At 34.4% G+C, this 19,881-nt stretch overlaps 1 protein-coding gene across 11 annotated transcripts in view; it reads left to right on the plus strand.

Annotated features, from left to right (window-relative positions):
• TRDN (triadin) overlaps positions 1 to 19,881 on the plus strand; it is a 376,317-nt gene that overhangs the window by 302,836 nt on the left and 53,600 nt on the right. For 10 of the 11 annotated variants that reach the window (XM_082474630.1, XM_082474629.1, XM_082474624.1 and 7 more), the window contains 2 exons: positions 4,192 to 4,242; positions 14,767 to 14,805. In XM_082474630.1, the coding sequence (XP_082330756.1) occupies positions 4,192 to 4,242; positions 14,767 to 14,805 (90 nt within the window). Of the gene's footprint in view, positions 1 to 4,191; positions 4,243 to 6,127; positions 6,184 to 14,766; positions 14,806 to 19,881 lie in introns of those variants that run through there. The other variant, XM_082474621.1, reaches the window with a different exon arrangement.

The following is a 19,881-nucleotide window of genomic DNA, read 5'->3' on the forward strand; positions in this document are numbered from 1 at the left end:
TCCATTCTCATTTTATCTGACAATTAACAAAAACATTGTCCTTGTTTGTGTGAGAACTAAAGGTATCATTGAAACACACTACCAGGAAAATCCATATATACATGCAAAATCTAAACCTTCCCTCCTTCCAATGCAGTATGAAATATACTTATTTTGGTGAGCACTTATTTCACAGGAATACTTGGACCATATATTATTGTCCACTGTGAAAACAACTCAACAGAAATTTGGGTCTTACCTCTAAAATGACCTTTCAGGTAATGATGATTATCAGAAATTTAAACTACTACTTAAAGACCTCACTTGTGCTGAAGCCTAAACTAATTGGAAATGGTACTTGTAAACATCTGTCCCAGAAAACATTATCTGGGAGAATTTCTATCTTTCTTTCTTTCTTTATTTATTTTTGGGCACATGGGCTCGGTAGTTGTGGCTCACAGGCTCTAGAGCACAGGCTCAGTAGTTGTGGAGCACAGGCTTAGTTGCTCTGTGGCATGTGGGAACTTCCCAGACCAGGGATCAAACCCGTGTCCCCTGCACTGGCAGACAGATTCTTAACCACTGCACCATCAGGGAAGTCCCTATCTGAGAGAATTTATATCCACACCGACCCCTTTACTAAGTAGGCTCCTGTAATTTCTATTATTGTTGTTGTTGTTGTTATTAATGTACAATTGCAGACAATTTCCTAGGGAACACTTTTTTCTCAACGTTAAATTCTCTACTATTTGCAACATGTCTCCACGGTCACTAGAAAATCATTTATATAAATGTCTACTACATATCATTATTGATTTGGAACTATTTAAAATGAACCTCTTTTTTTATTCAAGCTGTGTTAATGCCCTCAAATATCTTTGTTATATACAAGTTGGGTACAATTTTAGAAGAATTATATTGTCACTTTTCCTTTATTTTCTGAATATAATTTTCATTATATACAAAAATCAAAGAAAAAATTGTAGTATTACCTATAAAATTTCAGTGCCTTTAACCTCTGCAGTGTTATTGTTTCTGGAGAGGATTATTGAAGCTTGCTGCTGAACTGTGGCAGAATCAGAATGCAGCAATTCCACTTGCTACATAGCCTCTTATTTCACTGGAGCAGCTCAAAGATTGCCTACCTTTGCTGGTCTCTTACAGACTCCACCTGCATGTATATATTAGAACCCATACTGAAGCAATGCTACATTTCGAAAATCAGAATTATTACACGGAAATCCTTTGAGGCTATATTTACTGGGGCTGTGATAACCATGAGTAAATTAGACATTTAAAGAAACATCATTAGGCTTGTGTCTTTATTTAAGGAGGTATAGAGAGGGCTAGGGATGATTATTCCAAAGAAAAAGAGCAAGAGAAAGACACGTCTTGTTGCCTTTTGCTGCTGGTTCAGCTACTGACTTTCCTGGGCTAGTGGACTCATGTAAGCCCTCTGTACACACTCAAGAGGGCAGAGCTCTGCTTATGCAGCCCTGACCATCCAGAAACCAGACAACCCTATTAGTCAGCCCTATTATTGGTTATATTCCTTCTGGCATCCACCACTATCCTCTCGCTGCTTGCTTCTTATTAGTCTGACTTATCTGAGGTTGCAAGATTCACCCATGGTCCAAGAAACTGCAGACCAAATCATAACCAGGCAACAAGGAGGTTAATTAATTACCTTCTATTGAGAATGCAATAGTAGCACCCTTAGGATCCTCTGGCATTGGCGTAATATGATGGACATTAGAATTATTGACTAGCTTTGTGACTCAGGCTTGCATATGTTTGGATCTAATGCCAGAGAATTCAGAGCAGAGCTTATCTTCTTTCATATTCTGATGCTCAGGACCATGCACCTGATGATTACCCCAACTTCTCTTTGTCTTCACCATGCTTTTTCTTGGCCATTCCCACTCATCAAACAAAAGCTAGAGTAAGAATAGGGTAAGTTGGCTGATGACTTTGAAACTGATCCCCAATGATTTATTCATCACGAACACTCACCCTAGTTCATTATTGCCTTTGTCTCTGGGAGTGGTGTAAAACCTGAAATGATCCTCCTATTTCTTTGTAAACTTTTTCTCCATTACAGCCTCCTACCAGATTATTTTGAGAGTTCCAAGAAATATCCCAGCACCTTTAAACATATTCTAGATCCTGATAATCAAGATTCACAAGCCTTCCTGTAGGCTCTTGGTCAAATGCAACGAAACTACCATATTTGTAAAAACAACACACACACAAAATGTGCTCTCCAATGCTTTGCTCCTGACAAGATAGATGCATTGAAAAATGCCTTAATAGCTGACCTAAATCAACGGTGTTTCAATCCTTACTAATACAGAAGTGCAGAATTCCCATATAACACTGTCTCCACGTTTTTGGTCATATTTGGTATCCTTGGGTAGTTAGGGACGCTCAGACCAGTCTGTGGACTTCTGAAATCAGGTCAAAACCCCTTGAAGTCAAAAAGGACACTGAGAAGAAATGAGATTCAGGAAAGTTGGTGCAGGAGATGACCCAGCCTGGGAGCGAAGGTATCTTCCTACTAGCAAACTTGGAAATAAAAATTATTTCTATTTTCTGAGGACTTTCTTCAAATTTAAGGTGATGGGTTTATGACCTTCAAATACCCTATAAAAGTATATCTGTTTTTCCACCCCTTCCTTCTTTCTCTACCAGAATCGAAGCAGTCTACAGGGCCTCTCTTTAGGTCTTGTTCTTTATAACTACTTTAATCTCACACAGTCATGTACAGACACCCATTTAAATCAACATGCTGAATCTTGAAATGTGAAGTTCCAGGCGTTGTGCTCTCCCACCCCACCAGGAATCTGTCCCCACCACCACTTCTCATTTCACGATACATTAATTCTTTTGGTTTAGCCAAATGCAAAGCAGTAAATTACCCCCATCAGCCTGAAAAAAAAAAAAAGTTAGTGAAGTTTCTCCGTGTGTCTATTCAATTCATAGTTCTTGATTTCATCTTCACATGCTGAAATACACAGAAAAATTGATCTTATTTGTTCTTAGCACAATAAATAGCAACAGGGACACTCCTTTGCCACCAAAGCCACTTTTAAAACGTCTACAAGCCTATGGATATTTAAGGCTCTAGTTTATCTATCAAGAAAATCTTGCTCTGAGGGACACAGCATTTTCTGTGGAACCCCAGAATACATTCTTGACACTATCCAAATCCACCCGAACTCAGTGGATTCTAAGTGATTGCTTGGAGCGGCATGTCCATCCACAAGCACCACCACCGTATTTTTTGCCTTCCATCCCAAACCTCAGATGAGAATAGAAAAAAGGGCTGGAAGGATAGATTTCTTTCTTTCCCTTCTTTCTCACTGCATTATTAATCATTTTTGTCAGTACAATAGATACTGAGATTTAATGTTGCAGAAAAGGCAGAAAACTGGTTTTAGCTTTTATTTTTAATAGGTTAAAATATATATTTTATATTTTATCATATATTTTATCAAATTTATCATATTTTATCATATATTTTATCAAATTTATCATAAATATGATAAATTTATCATATTTATCATGTCTTCCAGACCCATATATATGTGTGGAAGACATGATATGATCAGAATCATTTTGTATTTGAACCTGGCAGGATAAATGAAGTTTTACTTGATTTGCTTTAACTAAGGGCCACATGTTTAAGACATTGGGAGTTCACAGATGAAACTGTCTCAAAATTTATTTTAATCTTATTCTTGAAATTTGTTTGACTTGAGTCTGATGACTAAAACACCACATTTACATGATATATGCAGAGTTTTCCATTTGATTGTTTATTTTTTTGAAAAAACATAGCCTGAAAGAAATAAACTAAGTTAATGCTGATTATAACAGTTTTGGAAGACTTCTAGATGCTGAAGTCATGCGTTTTTTAAAATTACAGATAAAGCAAGTTCCTATTCATCCAAATACACGTCCCCTTAAATGAACAAATAGATTGTACCTCATTCAACAATTTACATTCATTTTAAATAGAAATGATTAGAGAACAGCTTGTTGTACTCTATACTGCTGTTTCTTTGTCTATGATTAAAATTATTTTTGAAAGAAAACATCATATCATTTCCATCCAGGTTCACCTTACCGATAGCTCATTGACTCCATTGTATATGTCTTCTTACATCTTTTGATCTTGGTTTCAAATAAATGTTCAATGTTTCTTTCCAGAGCCTATTAAGGGAAAAGAAGTGAAGGTTCCAGCTTCCCTAAAGGAAAAAGGTATTACTCTATAATGAAATGTGAAAACACGTTGATCTGCCTATTGCATATTCAGTTATTTGCAATGAAGTAGTATATCATTATTTTTCATATTCTCAAAACTCTAATTTTTATATGCCCTCCTCTGTTTTTGAGCAAAGGAAAAATTCTAAATTGTACTGTGAAACAACAAAGGAAAGAGTGGCTGTGTCAGAAATACTAAGAAAGCTTTGAAAAATGCATATGCTATTCTGATTCTATGAGTCTGTAGTGGAAAATCTACATTTTGTAAATATCCCAGGGTAAATCCTATTAGGAATAGCCATGGGAAACCAAAGATTTAAGATACAAAAGAATACTTAAAATTTCTCAGTGATAGCTTGCCATTCTGTAAGTTCAGATACAGTAAAATCCTAACAAATTTTATAGCTAGGAGTAACTTAGCGATAAACTATAGTCCAAAACCATCATCTTGTAGGTAAATAAAACTGAAATAGTCAAGAAACTTTTCAGTTGTTGTAATTTGCCCCAGAGCCAGCCTGAGAACGCTGATCTCCAAATTAAGCACTGTGATCTTGCTAAGGCATCTTATTGAATCTCTGGCCTTCCTACTATACTAGGCTCAGAGGAATGTGGATTCTGATATGCCATGCATCAAGTTATGTTCCCTAAAACATAAGTAAATATGTTAAGTCCAGTGTAATACATTTAGTTTCTAATTATCCCAAGACATTCTATGGGTGTGGTGTCGTTCTCCGAACTGTCTAATATTTCTTGTTGTCAAAATGAACATATTAGTGAACCAGTAAAACCATGAAATATACCTGCTATGTTGAATGTTCAAATAGAGCCCGTTTCTACATTTACCCAGAAGAGAAGATCTACGTAAACTATTGACAAATATACAGGGACTTAGTGGTAAAAATTCCAATTTGCTGGAATTTTTATTAAAAAGAAAAAAAACTTTTGGGTGAACTTTTATAAGCATGTGCTGGAGTTGGAGGAGATGTGGGAGAGTAGTAGGAGGGGAAAGCTGACAGAAGACTCAGTGAGAGCAATGAAGGATGCAAGGAAAGCTCCATTAGTCAGTGTAGCAATGTATAAAAAAATACCCTAAAGTCATATTTTTCTAACTTTGCAATTAAATTTAAATTAAACAAAATTGTTATTTAGTGAAACATGAGAGTATGGCATGATTTTTTTCTCAGCCATGTATGTACTTAATTTTTTTAAAAAAGTATTTAAAGCAACATGGACTCCAAACCTATTAAAGCATTTATGTTTCACTTCAGAGAAATATCATCATATCCAAAACTTTATTTTTATTGTCACCTAGGTAGTAGTTATTTTGGTGCTATATACAATTTTATGTTTTTCAGGCATAATATGTAAATTAGGATATTTTGCTTGCAAGAGAATTTTTATATGTTATGTTAAATGTTCAATAGGCAGCAAAACGTTGTTACATTGTATTATTTGAAGAATGAATTAATTGTGAAGACTAATGACATTCCTTTGGATTTAGCTAAACTAATTTATTTCTTTAAAAGAACTCTAGATTTCTTCAACGTGATCTGACTGTTGATTGCAAGGGACATTTATATAAATATCTAAATTGAAAAGATTTGATGCCATCAAGTAATTCAATCATTCAATGATGTTACAATTCTTTTGCCAAACTAAGATAGAAATATCAAAAATGAGGGACAGACAGAAATATTATAAATTTCTGCATTTTTATTAGGGAGTGCAGTGCAAAATTTTCCCCAGTAGAAATGTGTGTGGAATGTATATATGAATGAAAAACAATTTAGGTTTCCACTAAAAACACGTGATGCTAATTTGAGTCTTTGAACACTGGAAATATCTACTTAAGAGTTTCCTCTCTCTTCTTTCATCCTTCCAGGTATTGTTTTTTCATCATCCCATTCCACATGGTCAGTGTAGCACCAGCCAGTGCGTGGCCACAGATAATGGTGGTGGGGAAGGCAGCATTTGGAAAAGATGCATTTTTTTAAAGTTATATTCTCATTTCATTAATATTGAATTTTCTACTTTACTATATGTTTCAAATAACCACTTGAGTATATTTAACGTGTTTTTTCTTTTACCATTTAAAGCAAAAATGATCTCTCTTAGTAATGTGCTGGAATATTATTGGTGCTTTGCAATTTTATGCATTGAATTTCATCATTCGTTTTCCACCGAACAACCAAAATTCAGGCCTGTGGTGCTGAATGTGAATGACAGTCCTAGGACATTTTGATAGAAAGTGTAACACGACATGCAGACTTTCACTTTCACCTCTGAGAGGTGGTGTCACTTTAGGCTTTCTTTCCTTAAAGGGGGTCACTGTCGTCTCACATATATCAGGACAGCTACAACTCAAAAAATTCTTGCTAAAAAAGAAATTAATTTTAAAAGAAGTCTTGTTAGATTAAAAGTTTAACATATCTTCTTTTAGTAAACAGAGGGAGTCTTAAAAGTCTTCATTTAATATCCAAAGAGCATCAAACAGAATGATAATAACATCATGCACACTTAAATGATAAAATTCACAAATACATAGAAATTAAACAACATATTCTTAAAAATCCACTAGGTCAAAGAAGAAATTAAAAGGAAATTAGAAAATATCTTTAGACAAATGAAAATGAAAACACAACATACCAAAACTTACGGAATGCAGCAAAAGCAGTTCTAAGAGAGAAGTTCATAGCAATAAATATCTACATTAAAAAAGAAGATGAAAGTTTTCAATTAAACAACCTAACTTCTTACTCCAAGGAACTAGAGAAAAAAAGAACAAACTAAGCCCAAAGTTAGCAGAAGGAAGGAAATAATAAAGATTAGTGAAGATTTAAACCAAATAGAGAATAGAAAAATCAACAAAACAGAGTTGTCTTTCAAAAAAATTGACAAAAATAACAAAGCTTTGGCTAGATTAAAAAAAAGAGTGAAGAGCCAAATCAATAAAATCAGAGTTGAAAGAGGAGACATTATAACTGGTGCTACAGAAATAAAAAAAGGATCATAAAAGACTACTACAAATGTTTATATGCCAACAAATTGGACAACCTAGAAGATCTGAATAAATATCTAGAACATATGATAGCCAAGACTGAATCATGAAGAAACAGAAAATTTGAACAGACTAATAACAAGTAAGAACATAATCGAAAACCTCCTAACAAAGAAAAGTCCAGGACCAGAAGGCTTTATGGTGAATTCTACCAAACATTTGAAGAAGAATTATTGACAATTCTTTTCCTGAAGAATTGTCTAAATAAAAATTATACCTGTAATAGTAGCACTTTTACTCTAAGTAGCAACTGACAGTCTAACACTTTTCCGGTTGTGCCTGTCAGGCCAAAATGCCAAGATGATAGAATGAATGGAAAGGGGTTACATTTTGGAAAGAAAAGTAGTTGAGACTGACAGAATTTTCTCTTAATAATTGGCTTTCCAAAATTAATGTATCCAAGTACTGTGAATTTTATTTCCTTCATCCAAAAAATTAATGTACAGCAATAATAATGTGCAACTATATGTATGTAAAATATATGGATAATTATAAATGTAAAGCCCCAATATTCCTTCCTTGGTATTCTCTCCATTTACGCCCTCAAGAGGATGACTCACTTTCACTCTGCATGTTCATTTTTCTTGTCACTCCAAGCCACATTATGCAAATATTCTAATGTGCTTCTCTCCTTCAGGGGAAATTTTTAAAAATATCATAGTATTGTATTTATTAAATAAATAATTAATTAGTTTAAATATATTTAAATAAAATTATTTTATTTTTTATTTTTCTTGTTCCCTTTTTAAAAAGATTTAAATGTTTAAATCTTTAAATTTAAATTTAAAAAGTTTTTCATATAAGGTCATCTATTATTTTTATATATTTAACCAGTTGTAGGATGATCCATACCTATGACCTCTGACCTTTTATTCACGTAATTGATTATTCTCACTTCAAGTTAAAGAAAATGAATTCTGGTGCTCAGAAACATAAGTAAGAAAAAGTGACTCTCTCTTGATAAGGGAAAAAAACAAAGAATGTCTGCTTATTTACCTTGGCAAGTGATTTTTGCACAACTTTCTGAACCATTTGAATGCTTTAGAGTCAGCTGGTTCATTACCTGAAATATATCCAACCAGCTCTCCTGCCATCTTCAAATAACATCACAGGACCTTATTCTGACTGACTATTCTCTGTGCGACCTACAATATGTTCAGCCTCCTCCAATTATTTCTTACTTCTTTCAGTGCAGACTCTTCATGTTGGGAAGCTTCAGGGAAGGATAGACTAATGAAGCACACATAGCAAGGCATAAAAGAAAGATTAGATAAAGACAGAGTGACACTATCAGGAATGTGAGACATTGTATTTAGCATATACAAAAGACAAAGGATCACAAAAATGAAATGATGACAGAATGAGGCACAGAAAATGTATGCATTTATTCTGTGCTGCAAAGAGAGAATGCCCTCTGGCTCATTTTGTGTTTTTACTGTCCACTCAGCAAACTTTCTTTGTGAGCATCAAAGTCCTACGGGAATCTTGCCAAGGAAGGGTTGCAGAATCAGGACTTAGTCATAAAACATTGAGTCAGGCATTAAGTGTTTGTATTGCGAACTAGAGCTATTTTAAAACTATACCTATAGAAGCTTATAAAGCATAATTGCTTTTCTTGTTGACCTAATGGGAATGAGAGGTGAGAGAGAGACAGACAGACACAGACATAAACGCAGAGAGAGAGCGGGTGTGAAATTACCAGATAATTATCTGAGGATAATGTACACCAATGTTGTGCATCTGGTGGGTCCATTCTAAATGACTTTTCCACCCATGTAAGGCTTTAGTTAATGGGACAGGGATTCCACTTTACATTTTGGTCTAAACCATCTAAAACTGAAGCTTATAAATTTGATTTTCTTGGCATTTTGAAACCACATCTTAAATTGTTTTGTGTCAATAACAATTTTTGAGTGTTAGTATAATATTCTGGGGATATCTTAGTCACTGAGGCTCCAAAGATGAACAAGACAAAGTCCCTGTCCTCAAAGATCTCACAATACTTGGGAAAGAGAGCTGGGAAAGAGTAAAAGTGAAGTGGCCTCCAGTGGTGACTTAGACAAAGCAAACCAAAGTTTTCATCCAATCAATGGTATCTATGATATAGGTATTAGTACATGAGTGCTCAGGAAATATTTGTTCAGTTATTCAATCTAATCTCAGCCACATACATCAGCTAATTATCATTGCTCCCATTTCAGAAAGTGAGAAAATTAAAATTTAGAGTGTTTTAGATGCCTCACATTAGACCATTTGGTTTTTCAATAGGGAAAAAAATTTTAAACTGAGGGATTTTTTTGTTCATTTGGTTTGTGTCTGTCTGTTTTTCTCCAGCTGCAGTGCAAAAAATGATCTCTTGCTTCGGATGAAGTTGGGCAATTACTTGAGAACATCATCACCTTGCCCCTTTATTATGCAGGAAAGGATTCCTCAGTTTACAAAGATAACACTGATTTAGAAACTCAAGCAGGAAAAATAGGAGCATAGAGAATGCATGAGGTTTCACAAACATATGAACATGGTTCAATAAGAGGAAGGAAAATATTAAACAGTCCATGGAATATTGAAGGAAAGAAATGTAGGCAGAGATAAGATGAAAAGTTGTGGGGTAGAGGCTGTCAGGTGTTGGTTCTCTGTGTAACTTCACCCAAACTCAGGACAGTTTTGTCTTTTGGAAATCTGTGAACTGAAGACATTTCAAATCAAACTGAAAGATAATCAGAGCTTGTCTTTCTCACAGTTGTGTTTACCAGGGTCACAAAATAATGTGTCCACAGCAGATGAAATCAAATGCTACCTATTAAAACAGACCTCTTATTTGCAAAACACTTTCTCTTAAGACATAGTTAAGAAGAAACATGTGTTCCCTGACGGTTCTTCCAAATCCCAAATTGGGTAGCGAGCTGATTGGAGAGACAATAGTGCTCTATCCCATCCAATAAAACCTCATGCAGAAAACAAAATATGAAAGTGTGTGTGTGTGTGTGTGTGTGTGTGTGTGTGTGTTTTGCAAACCATTTGTTGTTAAATAATACAATAAGGACACAGTAAAGTGTAAATGTGTATATGTATGTAATTGTAATAGTAGTGGATTTTCATCAAAAAATGCAAATGATTACTCAAATGATATAAAAATCATGGGTTTAGAATAAATTTATGAATGTTACTTCATTTAATACAACTTTAATTGCTTTATTTAAATATATTTATATTTAAATATATTTTATTGAACATCTTGGTAGAAAAATATAAGAAAAATCATTTCAAATATCAGTAAAGAGACTAACATACACTGTTGGCTTTGTGTCTGACGCTAAGTGCTTCACACGTAGTGTTCAATTTCATTTTCACAGCAATCCTTTTTTTTTATTAATGTGAAAATTGAAGCACTGGAAGTGAATTGCCCGGGTCACACAGCTACCTGAGGTAGATTTGGGAGTCATGCCTGGCAATATGACCTGCCTCCTTTGCCAGCAGGCTTTCCATATTCCCTCAGACCAGAACTCACATACAATTGCCTAGGGAAAACAATGCTGAAGTTCCTTTGTATATTTTATATAAATAGGTTTGGTGACCTGCTTTTAAATGTAAAATCTTCCCACGCCACTAAATATTGAATACTACTCCAGCAGTGAGTGAGATAGCTATCAATTTTCTATCCATGTTCAGTATATTTACCTAGTTTAACCAGCTTAATTTAGGAAACTGTTTATACGATTCATGATTTAATGACTGGCTGGAAAAAAAATAGAAACCTCTGTGGCTTTATCGTTCATGCTAATTACAATCTTAATGACTCTGTTAGTAATTTGTACCTATAAGATATAGCACGTGGCTTACTATGTAGTTTTTATGCATGAAATATTTAAAAACTTTCACTCTGTCTGTATCAACAGTAGTTATAGCAGTGTGCGTACAAGTGTTTAAGGCTTTGGAGTTGGGATGAATCAGTATTCAAAGACCAGTTTTTCCACTTACTAGGGAGTACATACTTAGACAAGTATTAAGCCTTTATTATCTGTAAAGTGGGTGTAATAGCAGTATTTAGTTCATAGGAGTGGTAAATGAGGATTATATAATTGTTCATTCGTGCAACAAATTTTGTGCAACAGATATTTATTGATCCCTAGTCTGTGCAGAGCACTGATCTAGACACTATCATACAGCAGAGAAAATGAAAATTCACCCCAGGACTCATGAAATTTGTATTCTACTGGGGTTAGAGAGCTAATAAAAATGAATATTTAATATTATATAAATAAATTATAGATAATGCATATAATACACTTACTTAGTGAGTGCCATGTATAAAATACAAAACATCATTAGTTGCAAAACCAAGAATTATTATTATTATATTTTATTACACATATAAGGCTTCTATGTGCTGAAGAAGCAATTTGATAATGATAACAAAAAAGATTGGGAAAAGAGAAATCAGTGGCATTCAGCTTCTAACTTGCAAAATATTTAAAGTGGAGATATTCTTAAAAGAATGCACATTCTTGGGATTTATATATTGCATGGATTTCTTTCTTTTCAATTTATAAAGACAGAACAGAGACTCCTAAACAAAGTTGATCCCCACTGCTGCCCTTCTCTAATTCAAGCACATGCATGTTGAAGTTTTGGTTGGCCTGCTTTACTTGAGAACACAGTGTTGATGACACTGAGAAATCATTAATGAAGCTCCCCTCCCCAGACCCACCAGCAATTAACATTTCATAAGCGAAATCAACCGCCTGGAAAAGTCAGTGCTGCATATGAAATGGCAGGCTGTCTGCTTCAAACACTCAGCTTGGGGATTGCTTGATTCTATGTTTCTGCAGTGCTTGTGAGTCGAGCCCAGAAAAAAGGGCTCAAGTGAAAAATGTTTATGGAAACCAGATATTTTATTATACAATAAAAATCGATGGTTAAAAATATTTAGCAGTATAGACGGGGTGAAAATACAAGTTCCCGTTCTCTTTTCCCGGCTTCCAGATCTCAGTCTTCAGCATCAAATACTGCCCTTAATTTCCTGAAACTTCTCAATGAAGACTTTTGACTAAACTTAAAAAAAAAGTATATATATAGACATATATATTGTTGTTGTTATTTGACTATATATACATATATAAATATGTCTATATATATATATATATATTTGTCATTTTTATAGGACTAAGAACAGGCATCCATATGTGACTCAAAAATTAAAGACACACTTCAGTAGAAATGCTGTCTACAAAATGAGGGCACCAAGTTCTTAGGGGCCAAGTAGGCTAATAAAAGAGATGTCCACCCTAGAAATCCTCACCTATCAATTCCTGCTTTGCGTATTCAACGGTAAAGTTCCAGTTCTGTAAGAACAAAAGAAAATTACCTTGAGAGATCATGTAATTTAAGTTCATGAGCATAATTTTAAAATAAGTAAGCTTTTTCCACACATCACTCTTAATTCTTACATCAATTTTACAACATTATTTTCTCCATTTCAGCAATGACAAAATTGAGGATTTAAGTAATGCCCAAGGTCACAAAACTAAGTAAATGAGCTTGCTTAAAAAACCAGATTATAGATCCAAGAGCCTCCTTTCCACGCTTCCCAAGAATTCATAAGTTGTGTGGTTATCATGTTAGTGTTGTTTACATAACACCAAAAGTCAGTAGTTCTCACATCGTGAGAGGGTCCACAGCCACATGCATGTTGAATGATCATAAGAGTGGTTATAAAATTTCATGAACAAGGTAGAAGTTGGTTCTGATTGTATTGTGCTCATAGCTGATAAAAGTATTCCCCACAACTTTTATTTTTTACAGAAGATCTTTTGACAAACGTTAAGTCTAAAATGATTCCACTTCAAGATTACATGGCAATGTGATTGACAGGGGAGAGGACCAGGTGTAGAGTGAGAAGCAAAACTCTTTCAAATAGACAGCTCTACATGATGAGCAAAATGCCTGTGGACCCTGTCCTAGAACACTGAATATTTATCTCTAACTCTAGAAGCATGAATCAGTTTCTTCTAGGACTACAGATACACAGGAGGGAGCATTTCATATTTCTCTATATTTTTTGCTCTATATTTCATTGTCTATATTTGTTTTGTTCAGTCATTCATTCAACAGTATTTATTGATCATACACCACATGTTAGATATTTGACCAAATGCTGGTATTTGAGTAGCAAACAAGGCACAACTCTTGCCCTATGGAACTTAAAATCAAAAGAGGGGATACAGACAATAAACAAAAATTAATTAAAAATAGTATAACAAAATTTTATACCACATTAAGGCACATAGAAAATATTAAAATAGTGTATGTCCTACCCGGTTAAGTGAATGTGTCAACTAAAAAGAGAGAAATATGTGCCAGGGAGTGTGGAAGTGCAATAATATAGCGCTGATATCACTTTTTACAGGATGTGCATTCAAGTGGTACAGGAAGTAGGGTGTGAATGGCTATGGAATTCTGTATTACATAAAATTCTGCAGTTAAGCAAATGAGCTTTATAAAAACTTGTAACTCTAGGAAATAGACTCCATTAGGCTAAGACCCAAATAAAGCTGGTTAGCACTACCCCTGACACAAAGTCTGTACTCAGTAATATCCCAACCAAAAGCTCAGTTTTTCTGCTGTTTGAAGGGAGGAAAAATTGTAATGTACCAGAACCCTTCTATTAATCAAAACAAGACTTTATGCCAAGAGAGGAGAACTATGAGGCCAAGGCAAAATTGTTTAAATAAGAGAAAGGACTGGGGAGCATGAAAATATCAGTTATTGCAGTTGTTGGGGTCGTGTCATGAGTATTACTTGGATAGCTCAAAAAACTATGTATTTATCCTGTACTGATATTAAGTTAGAATGCAGAGTTTCTAGACAAAAGCCATTGTCCTAGGAAATAAGAAAGCACAATACTTTATTTTAATGTGTTTATACTATTATACTGAAGTTAATCCAATTTAATTTATTTTATAAAATTAATAACAAATACTACTAAAAATAATAATTATACCAGTTTGAAATGATTAAATTAACCACCAGGTGGAGCTCCATGAATTCAACGTATGTAGTCAGAAGTAGAAAATTGCTTAAATTCGTCAAATTAGGAAAAATTACAACACATTTTTTTTCTGAACCGTTTTGGCTAATTTCCTTATTTGCAATGCTCAGAGAATTTATGAATTATAAGAGATGGGCTCTTATTAAAGACAAAATGCCAAATTACTTGATTAGTATAAAACTTTTTAGCAAACTGGAATTTAAACCAATGTCCTTTGCTTAAGTTACTTTATAGTTTACTACAAATACATATTCCATTGTGTACTGATAAAAGTATGTAACTATAATTGAAACTGAGAAGAAATGAGAAAAATCTATTAAACCTGCCTATTATTCCATTTAGTACGGATTTTTTAAAATGCTTATTTTTTCCAATTTGTTTGTTTGTGTGTGTGTATGTGTTTGTCTCACCCCAGAACCTGAAATTAAAAAACATGAAAAGATGTCCAAAGCAGGTAAGGACACTTTGTAAGATTTACATATAAGTATATATTCTGTTTATAATGAACAAGGCCGGTGTTACAATCAGGCTGTGTAAGGCCTTGAAATGCTGAAAACATTGAAAAAATACTCGTGTACCACAAATATTTTAATTGTAATAAGCCATACACAAAAGTGTGCTAAAATTAATATAGCTTCTATTTTCTGTTAGCAAATTTCGGATACGTTTGTCAAAGCATTGGAACTGTTAACATATGCTGCTCCTTATTTATCTACTGGGCAATTGAACATTGTTTACAAAGTGCTAAGGGGATTCAGTTTCAGAGAATTTAGCCAGATAGTGACAAATGTCTAAATCTTATTCTTATAATTCGTTGAACCTTATGGAATCACCTGTACTCGAACATCTTTTACCTCAAACACAGTAGTTTCATACAGTTCAACATAACAGATTCAACTATTTTCTTTCCCGCTAATTAAATATCCAAATACTCTTTGGAGGCATAATGGAATACTTTTACAAGAGACTTCCTGCAAACAGGTTCTTCGAGAAAGGAAGACAAGAGATTAGCTGGTCACTTTTAAGACAGGTGTTAAAAGTTAGAAGAAGAAACATCATAGAATAAAGTGCAGGAAAAAAAAAAAGACTAAAATTCCCGAGGAAAACTCCAATTAATTACAGTCTTTCTAGGGCTAACCCTATACCAAATATTTTATATCTATATGAAGATATTTACATGTCTGTATCTACATACGCAAAAGAAGGTTATATCTATATCTCTCCCTATAGTGAAAGTGATACTATGTACATGCAGACATTCATATCGTTGGTGTTAAAATATTTTCACATAACTAATTTTTACAAATTTTAACCTACATTTAAGTAATTCTTGCTTCACCCTTCTCTGTATAGGTTAAATATTAACCTAAATTATTGTCACTTCTACGAAAAGTATTGTCAACATATCAAAAGGGATTGTTTAAGTGTTTTTGTATTTTTAGTGAATGAAATAATTTTAAGTGACTTTATAAAATCTGAAAGTATGCATTCTCTGGAAGATAAATGGAAAAATCAACAATTTTAATCAGTAAGAAAAATGCATGATAAAGACAAAATGATACATTGAGTCTTAACATCAAAAGTTATAACTGAACTTTAGATATATCTGAAGAAAAGGAAAAGCTATGTATATAAATTACTTTACTGCTGTTAGCACCCTTACTGGAGTCAGCGAAAAATCGCTGGCCAGATAAAAGGTGCATGATGTCACCCCTTCCTGTAAGCATAGCATTGTATTTTATGCTTTATTTTACTTTTGGTATATAATGGAAAATAGTAATATATGCACTATAAATTTCCTAGTATTGGTTGACATTAAATAATTATGCCTATTTTTATGTTATATTTATATTTCTCTTCCTAAAAGGAAAGAGAAATCAGCACTAAGGGCTATTTTATTATAAAATATAATCAATTAACAATTTATTGACAACATATATTATGCTAATATCACTGCCATATGTCAAGAATTGTGCTTGGTGATACAAAGTTTAGAAACAAGTGATAAGATATTGTTTCCATCCCAAGAGAATATGATCAAGGACATAGACATGAACTATTGAAAGATGGCTACCAGATAATTAGTTACATTTGTGAAGAGTGCTCTAGGAGTCTAGAGAGAGGGGACATTCCTGTAGTCTGTGTCAATCAGTGAAAACTTCAGGGAGATGATGGATCAAGCTGGGATTTTAGGAATATGCAAGAGCGTCTGAGGCAGGAAGGTGATTATAAAGCATGGTGGAAGTCAGCTTTATAGTAGAAAAACATGAATTTGACTCTCTTGCTAGGGGTGTGACCTAAATTACTTAACGTTTCTGAGTTTTAATTTTTTTGTCTATTGAATACTCACTTGGTAGGGTTGTCATAAGAAATCCAGTTGATGTTTGCCATTTGGTTCAGATTCAATAAAAGGGAACTCTATTTAGGAGTTAGCCCGGAGGCAGGGATGAGCATGGCATAAGCAGGAGACAGTGAGGGGAGGATCAAGGACCAAAGGAGACTCCAGGGGCTACATGAGGAACAGAAAATGGCAGGACTGCAGCAATGACGTCTGGCCATATGAGTAAAAGATTACTTTTATAGTAATCTAAGTGTTATAAAGGTGGGAGAAATTGATAGGGAGAGGTACAGAGAGGCAGCATTAAGGAAGTGAATTCTGTTTACTTTAAATATTATTTATAGCCATGACTAATATTCTGTGTGGAATTATAAGGAATTAAGTTTTTTAAATATCACAGGACCTAGCAACCCATTGAAAAATACTAATAGCATCTTGTTATATACCCTTTCAGTTATATGAATACATACAATCACAATCATACTCTCTGTACTGTGGTATCACTGCTTTTGTAATTGTCAAGCTGTTTCACAGGAAAAGGCTAGAAATTGATGACATTAGCTATATATGACTCCAAGGTCTCAAGCACGAAAAGATGAAGAAGGTGATGAAATGTAGAAGTTGCAAAGGAAATGCAGGTGGGGTGGACAGAGGTGTCCTAGAGACACTAGGAAATCGGGAATATTCACTCTGAATCCTCACATAAGGTTTTGTATCTATGAGCTTAGAGGTTTAGAGTTAGAAGCCAAAGGAGAAAAGGATTTCTTCAATAAACAGGAATGTAGAGAGAAAAGAGAGGGAATGAAAGGCAGCTTCTTGGAAAAGTAAAAGAACTGGTAAAAAGGAAAGTGTGTTACCTGAGAGATCGGGACACACAGTGTATCAGTATCCCAAAGCCCGGACACTTTCAAGAAAAAGTCAAAAAATCAGCAATCTCAATGTCTCAGGAAAGTCAAGGGTCATGATGACTGAGAAACAGCCATTATATTTGACAAAAATCTGTTATTTTGTGACCAAGTGGAGAGCATTTTTAGTATAGTGGTGGAAGTAGAAAGAAACTTAGAGGAATTAATAAGAGAATTTATCAATAATAAGTGGACGCAGAACAGCAACTACTTTTTTCAGGAGTTTGCTGTTAAAAGGAGACAAAATACTATATTCCAGCAGGTGGAATCAATGAACTAGGTTTGTTGTTTCCATGTTTATGATCAGGGGGAGCATTCCAGGGAGAGGAGGAGCATGAAATCCAGAGGGAGATATTAATTTGGAGAGAACGGCCCCAGATATGACAAGTGTTGGGATACACACTACAGGTGGAGGACGTTAGCTTAATTATGAGGAAGAAAAAATCCCCCCCCCCCGAGCTTTGAAAAAATAATGAAAGGATAGATTAAATTAAAGCTGAGTGTACATGAGGACGCTTCTGGTGAGCAATCTTTTCTCCTAAAATCTCTTCTGCAAAGGTGACCACTAACACGTCCGTTGCCAAACCCAGGGGATAGTTTTCTTGCTTCATATTACACTGACCTCTAGATAATATCTGACCATGTTCGTCATCTCTTACTCCTCAAAAATAAAAAAATCTTTTTCTTTGACAGAAACAAACATTTAACTCACAGAGTTAAAAATAAAACAACAACAAAAGATGACTACAATTTTAAAAACTGAAGCAACATTGTAGCAATTATTTATTTTTGACATGGCATATTATTAGCCTCTAAATTCTTTGTTTTTTACCCCCTAATGAAAACGATGGCAAACAGGGCATGCATTTCATTAGGTAATTGGAGAATAGCTAAGTGTTCTTTTCGGGAAGCAATGGACATTAATTATAAGTAGTAATGTAATTAAAACCAAAAAAGACTTGCATAAGCAATAATTTACTTTTCTTATTTATCAAGAAAATTGATATTCATAAACAAAATCTTCAGAGTTCTGTAACTGCATTTCTAACTGCCTCATCAAAATCTTCACATCGTTAATCTGCCTGGACATCACTTTGTTTTAAAATTGAACTCAATATCCCTTAACATTCTCTTTTCCTTTTGTTTCTTATCTCAAAAAATGGAACTCGTGACTCAGAATTCAGTTACACTGACTTAAACATCTGAATCATTTACAGCTTTCCCTTCTCTTTCAGAACCCAACATCCAAGTAAGTACTAAATTATATGTTTCCCAAATTTGGTCTCTCCTTTTTTTCTCTCCCGGTAAGACCCTAGTTCTAGTTCTCATCATCTCTTGCCTGAATAAATATACAAACCCATGACTTAATCATCTTGTTTCCATCTCCTCTTCAAAGATCTACCAGAAGCCTATGCTAGTTACATTTTCTAAATGGGTATGTGTAGGGGCACAGTGTTAGGTTCATTGCCACTGCATTATACTGCCCCCAGCGTATTTCTTCATGTGGCTTCCATTTATCTAATCCACCACCACAAAGACATTTTAAAAAGATCACCAATTCTGTGGATTTTCGTCTATTCAGTGACTTTTCAATATTTTCCTTTCATGTCAGGTCCATATCAAAAACATCTTACCTGTTTAACTTCCCTCCATTCTTGGCAACTTACTTTCCCACCCACCCCCTTTTCTCTGTCTTTAAACACACAACATGAGTTATCCAGCCTTGGTCTGTTTGCACATGTTTTCCTCTAGCATATCATGTGATAGCAATGTTTGTTGAATGGGTTTCTTTTAACTTTGTGTCTCAGCTCCTATATTATCTCTGCTGTGAGCTGTGCAGCCTTTTCCTTCTCAGAGGAGACAGAAAATCACTCAAAAGCCACCATAGCCACAGCAGATCAACAAAATTATCCTCATAGAAAGGGAGGCGTTGGTTAATGATTATTTTAAAAAACCTATTTTTGACTTGTGTCTTGGATTTGCAGTATAGCACATGCAGAGATAGTTTTTTAAATGTAAAAGACCAACAGAGGCAGGATGGTTTAGAGAGAGGAACTCTAGGACAATAGGTATGGAGTGATTTAAAACAAATCACTTAAGTTCTGAGTCCTTCATTCTTTACCTATGAAATAGAGTTCCCATCAACAATGTATTCCATGCTAATCTAACAGACTTATTGTGAAATCACGTGATATAATGTATGTGAAAGTGCCTTCAAGAGCTATGAAAGCAGAAAAAAAATAAAAGGCCATCATCCATATCCTTGCTATTCCAAGGGTGGTCCACA

The sequence above is a fragment of the Balaenoptera physalus genome (assembly GCF_965194825.1).
Source record: "Balaenoptera physalus genome assembly, chromosome: 9".
Lineage (NCBI taxonomy): Eukaryota > Metazoa > Chordata > Mammalia > Artiodactyla > Balaenopteridae > Balaenoptera > Balaenoptera physalus.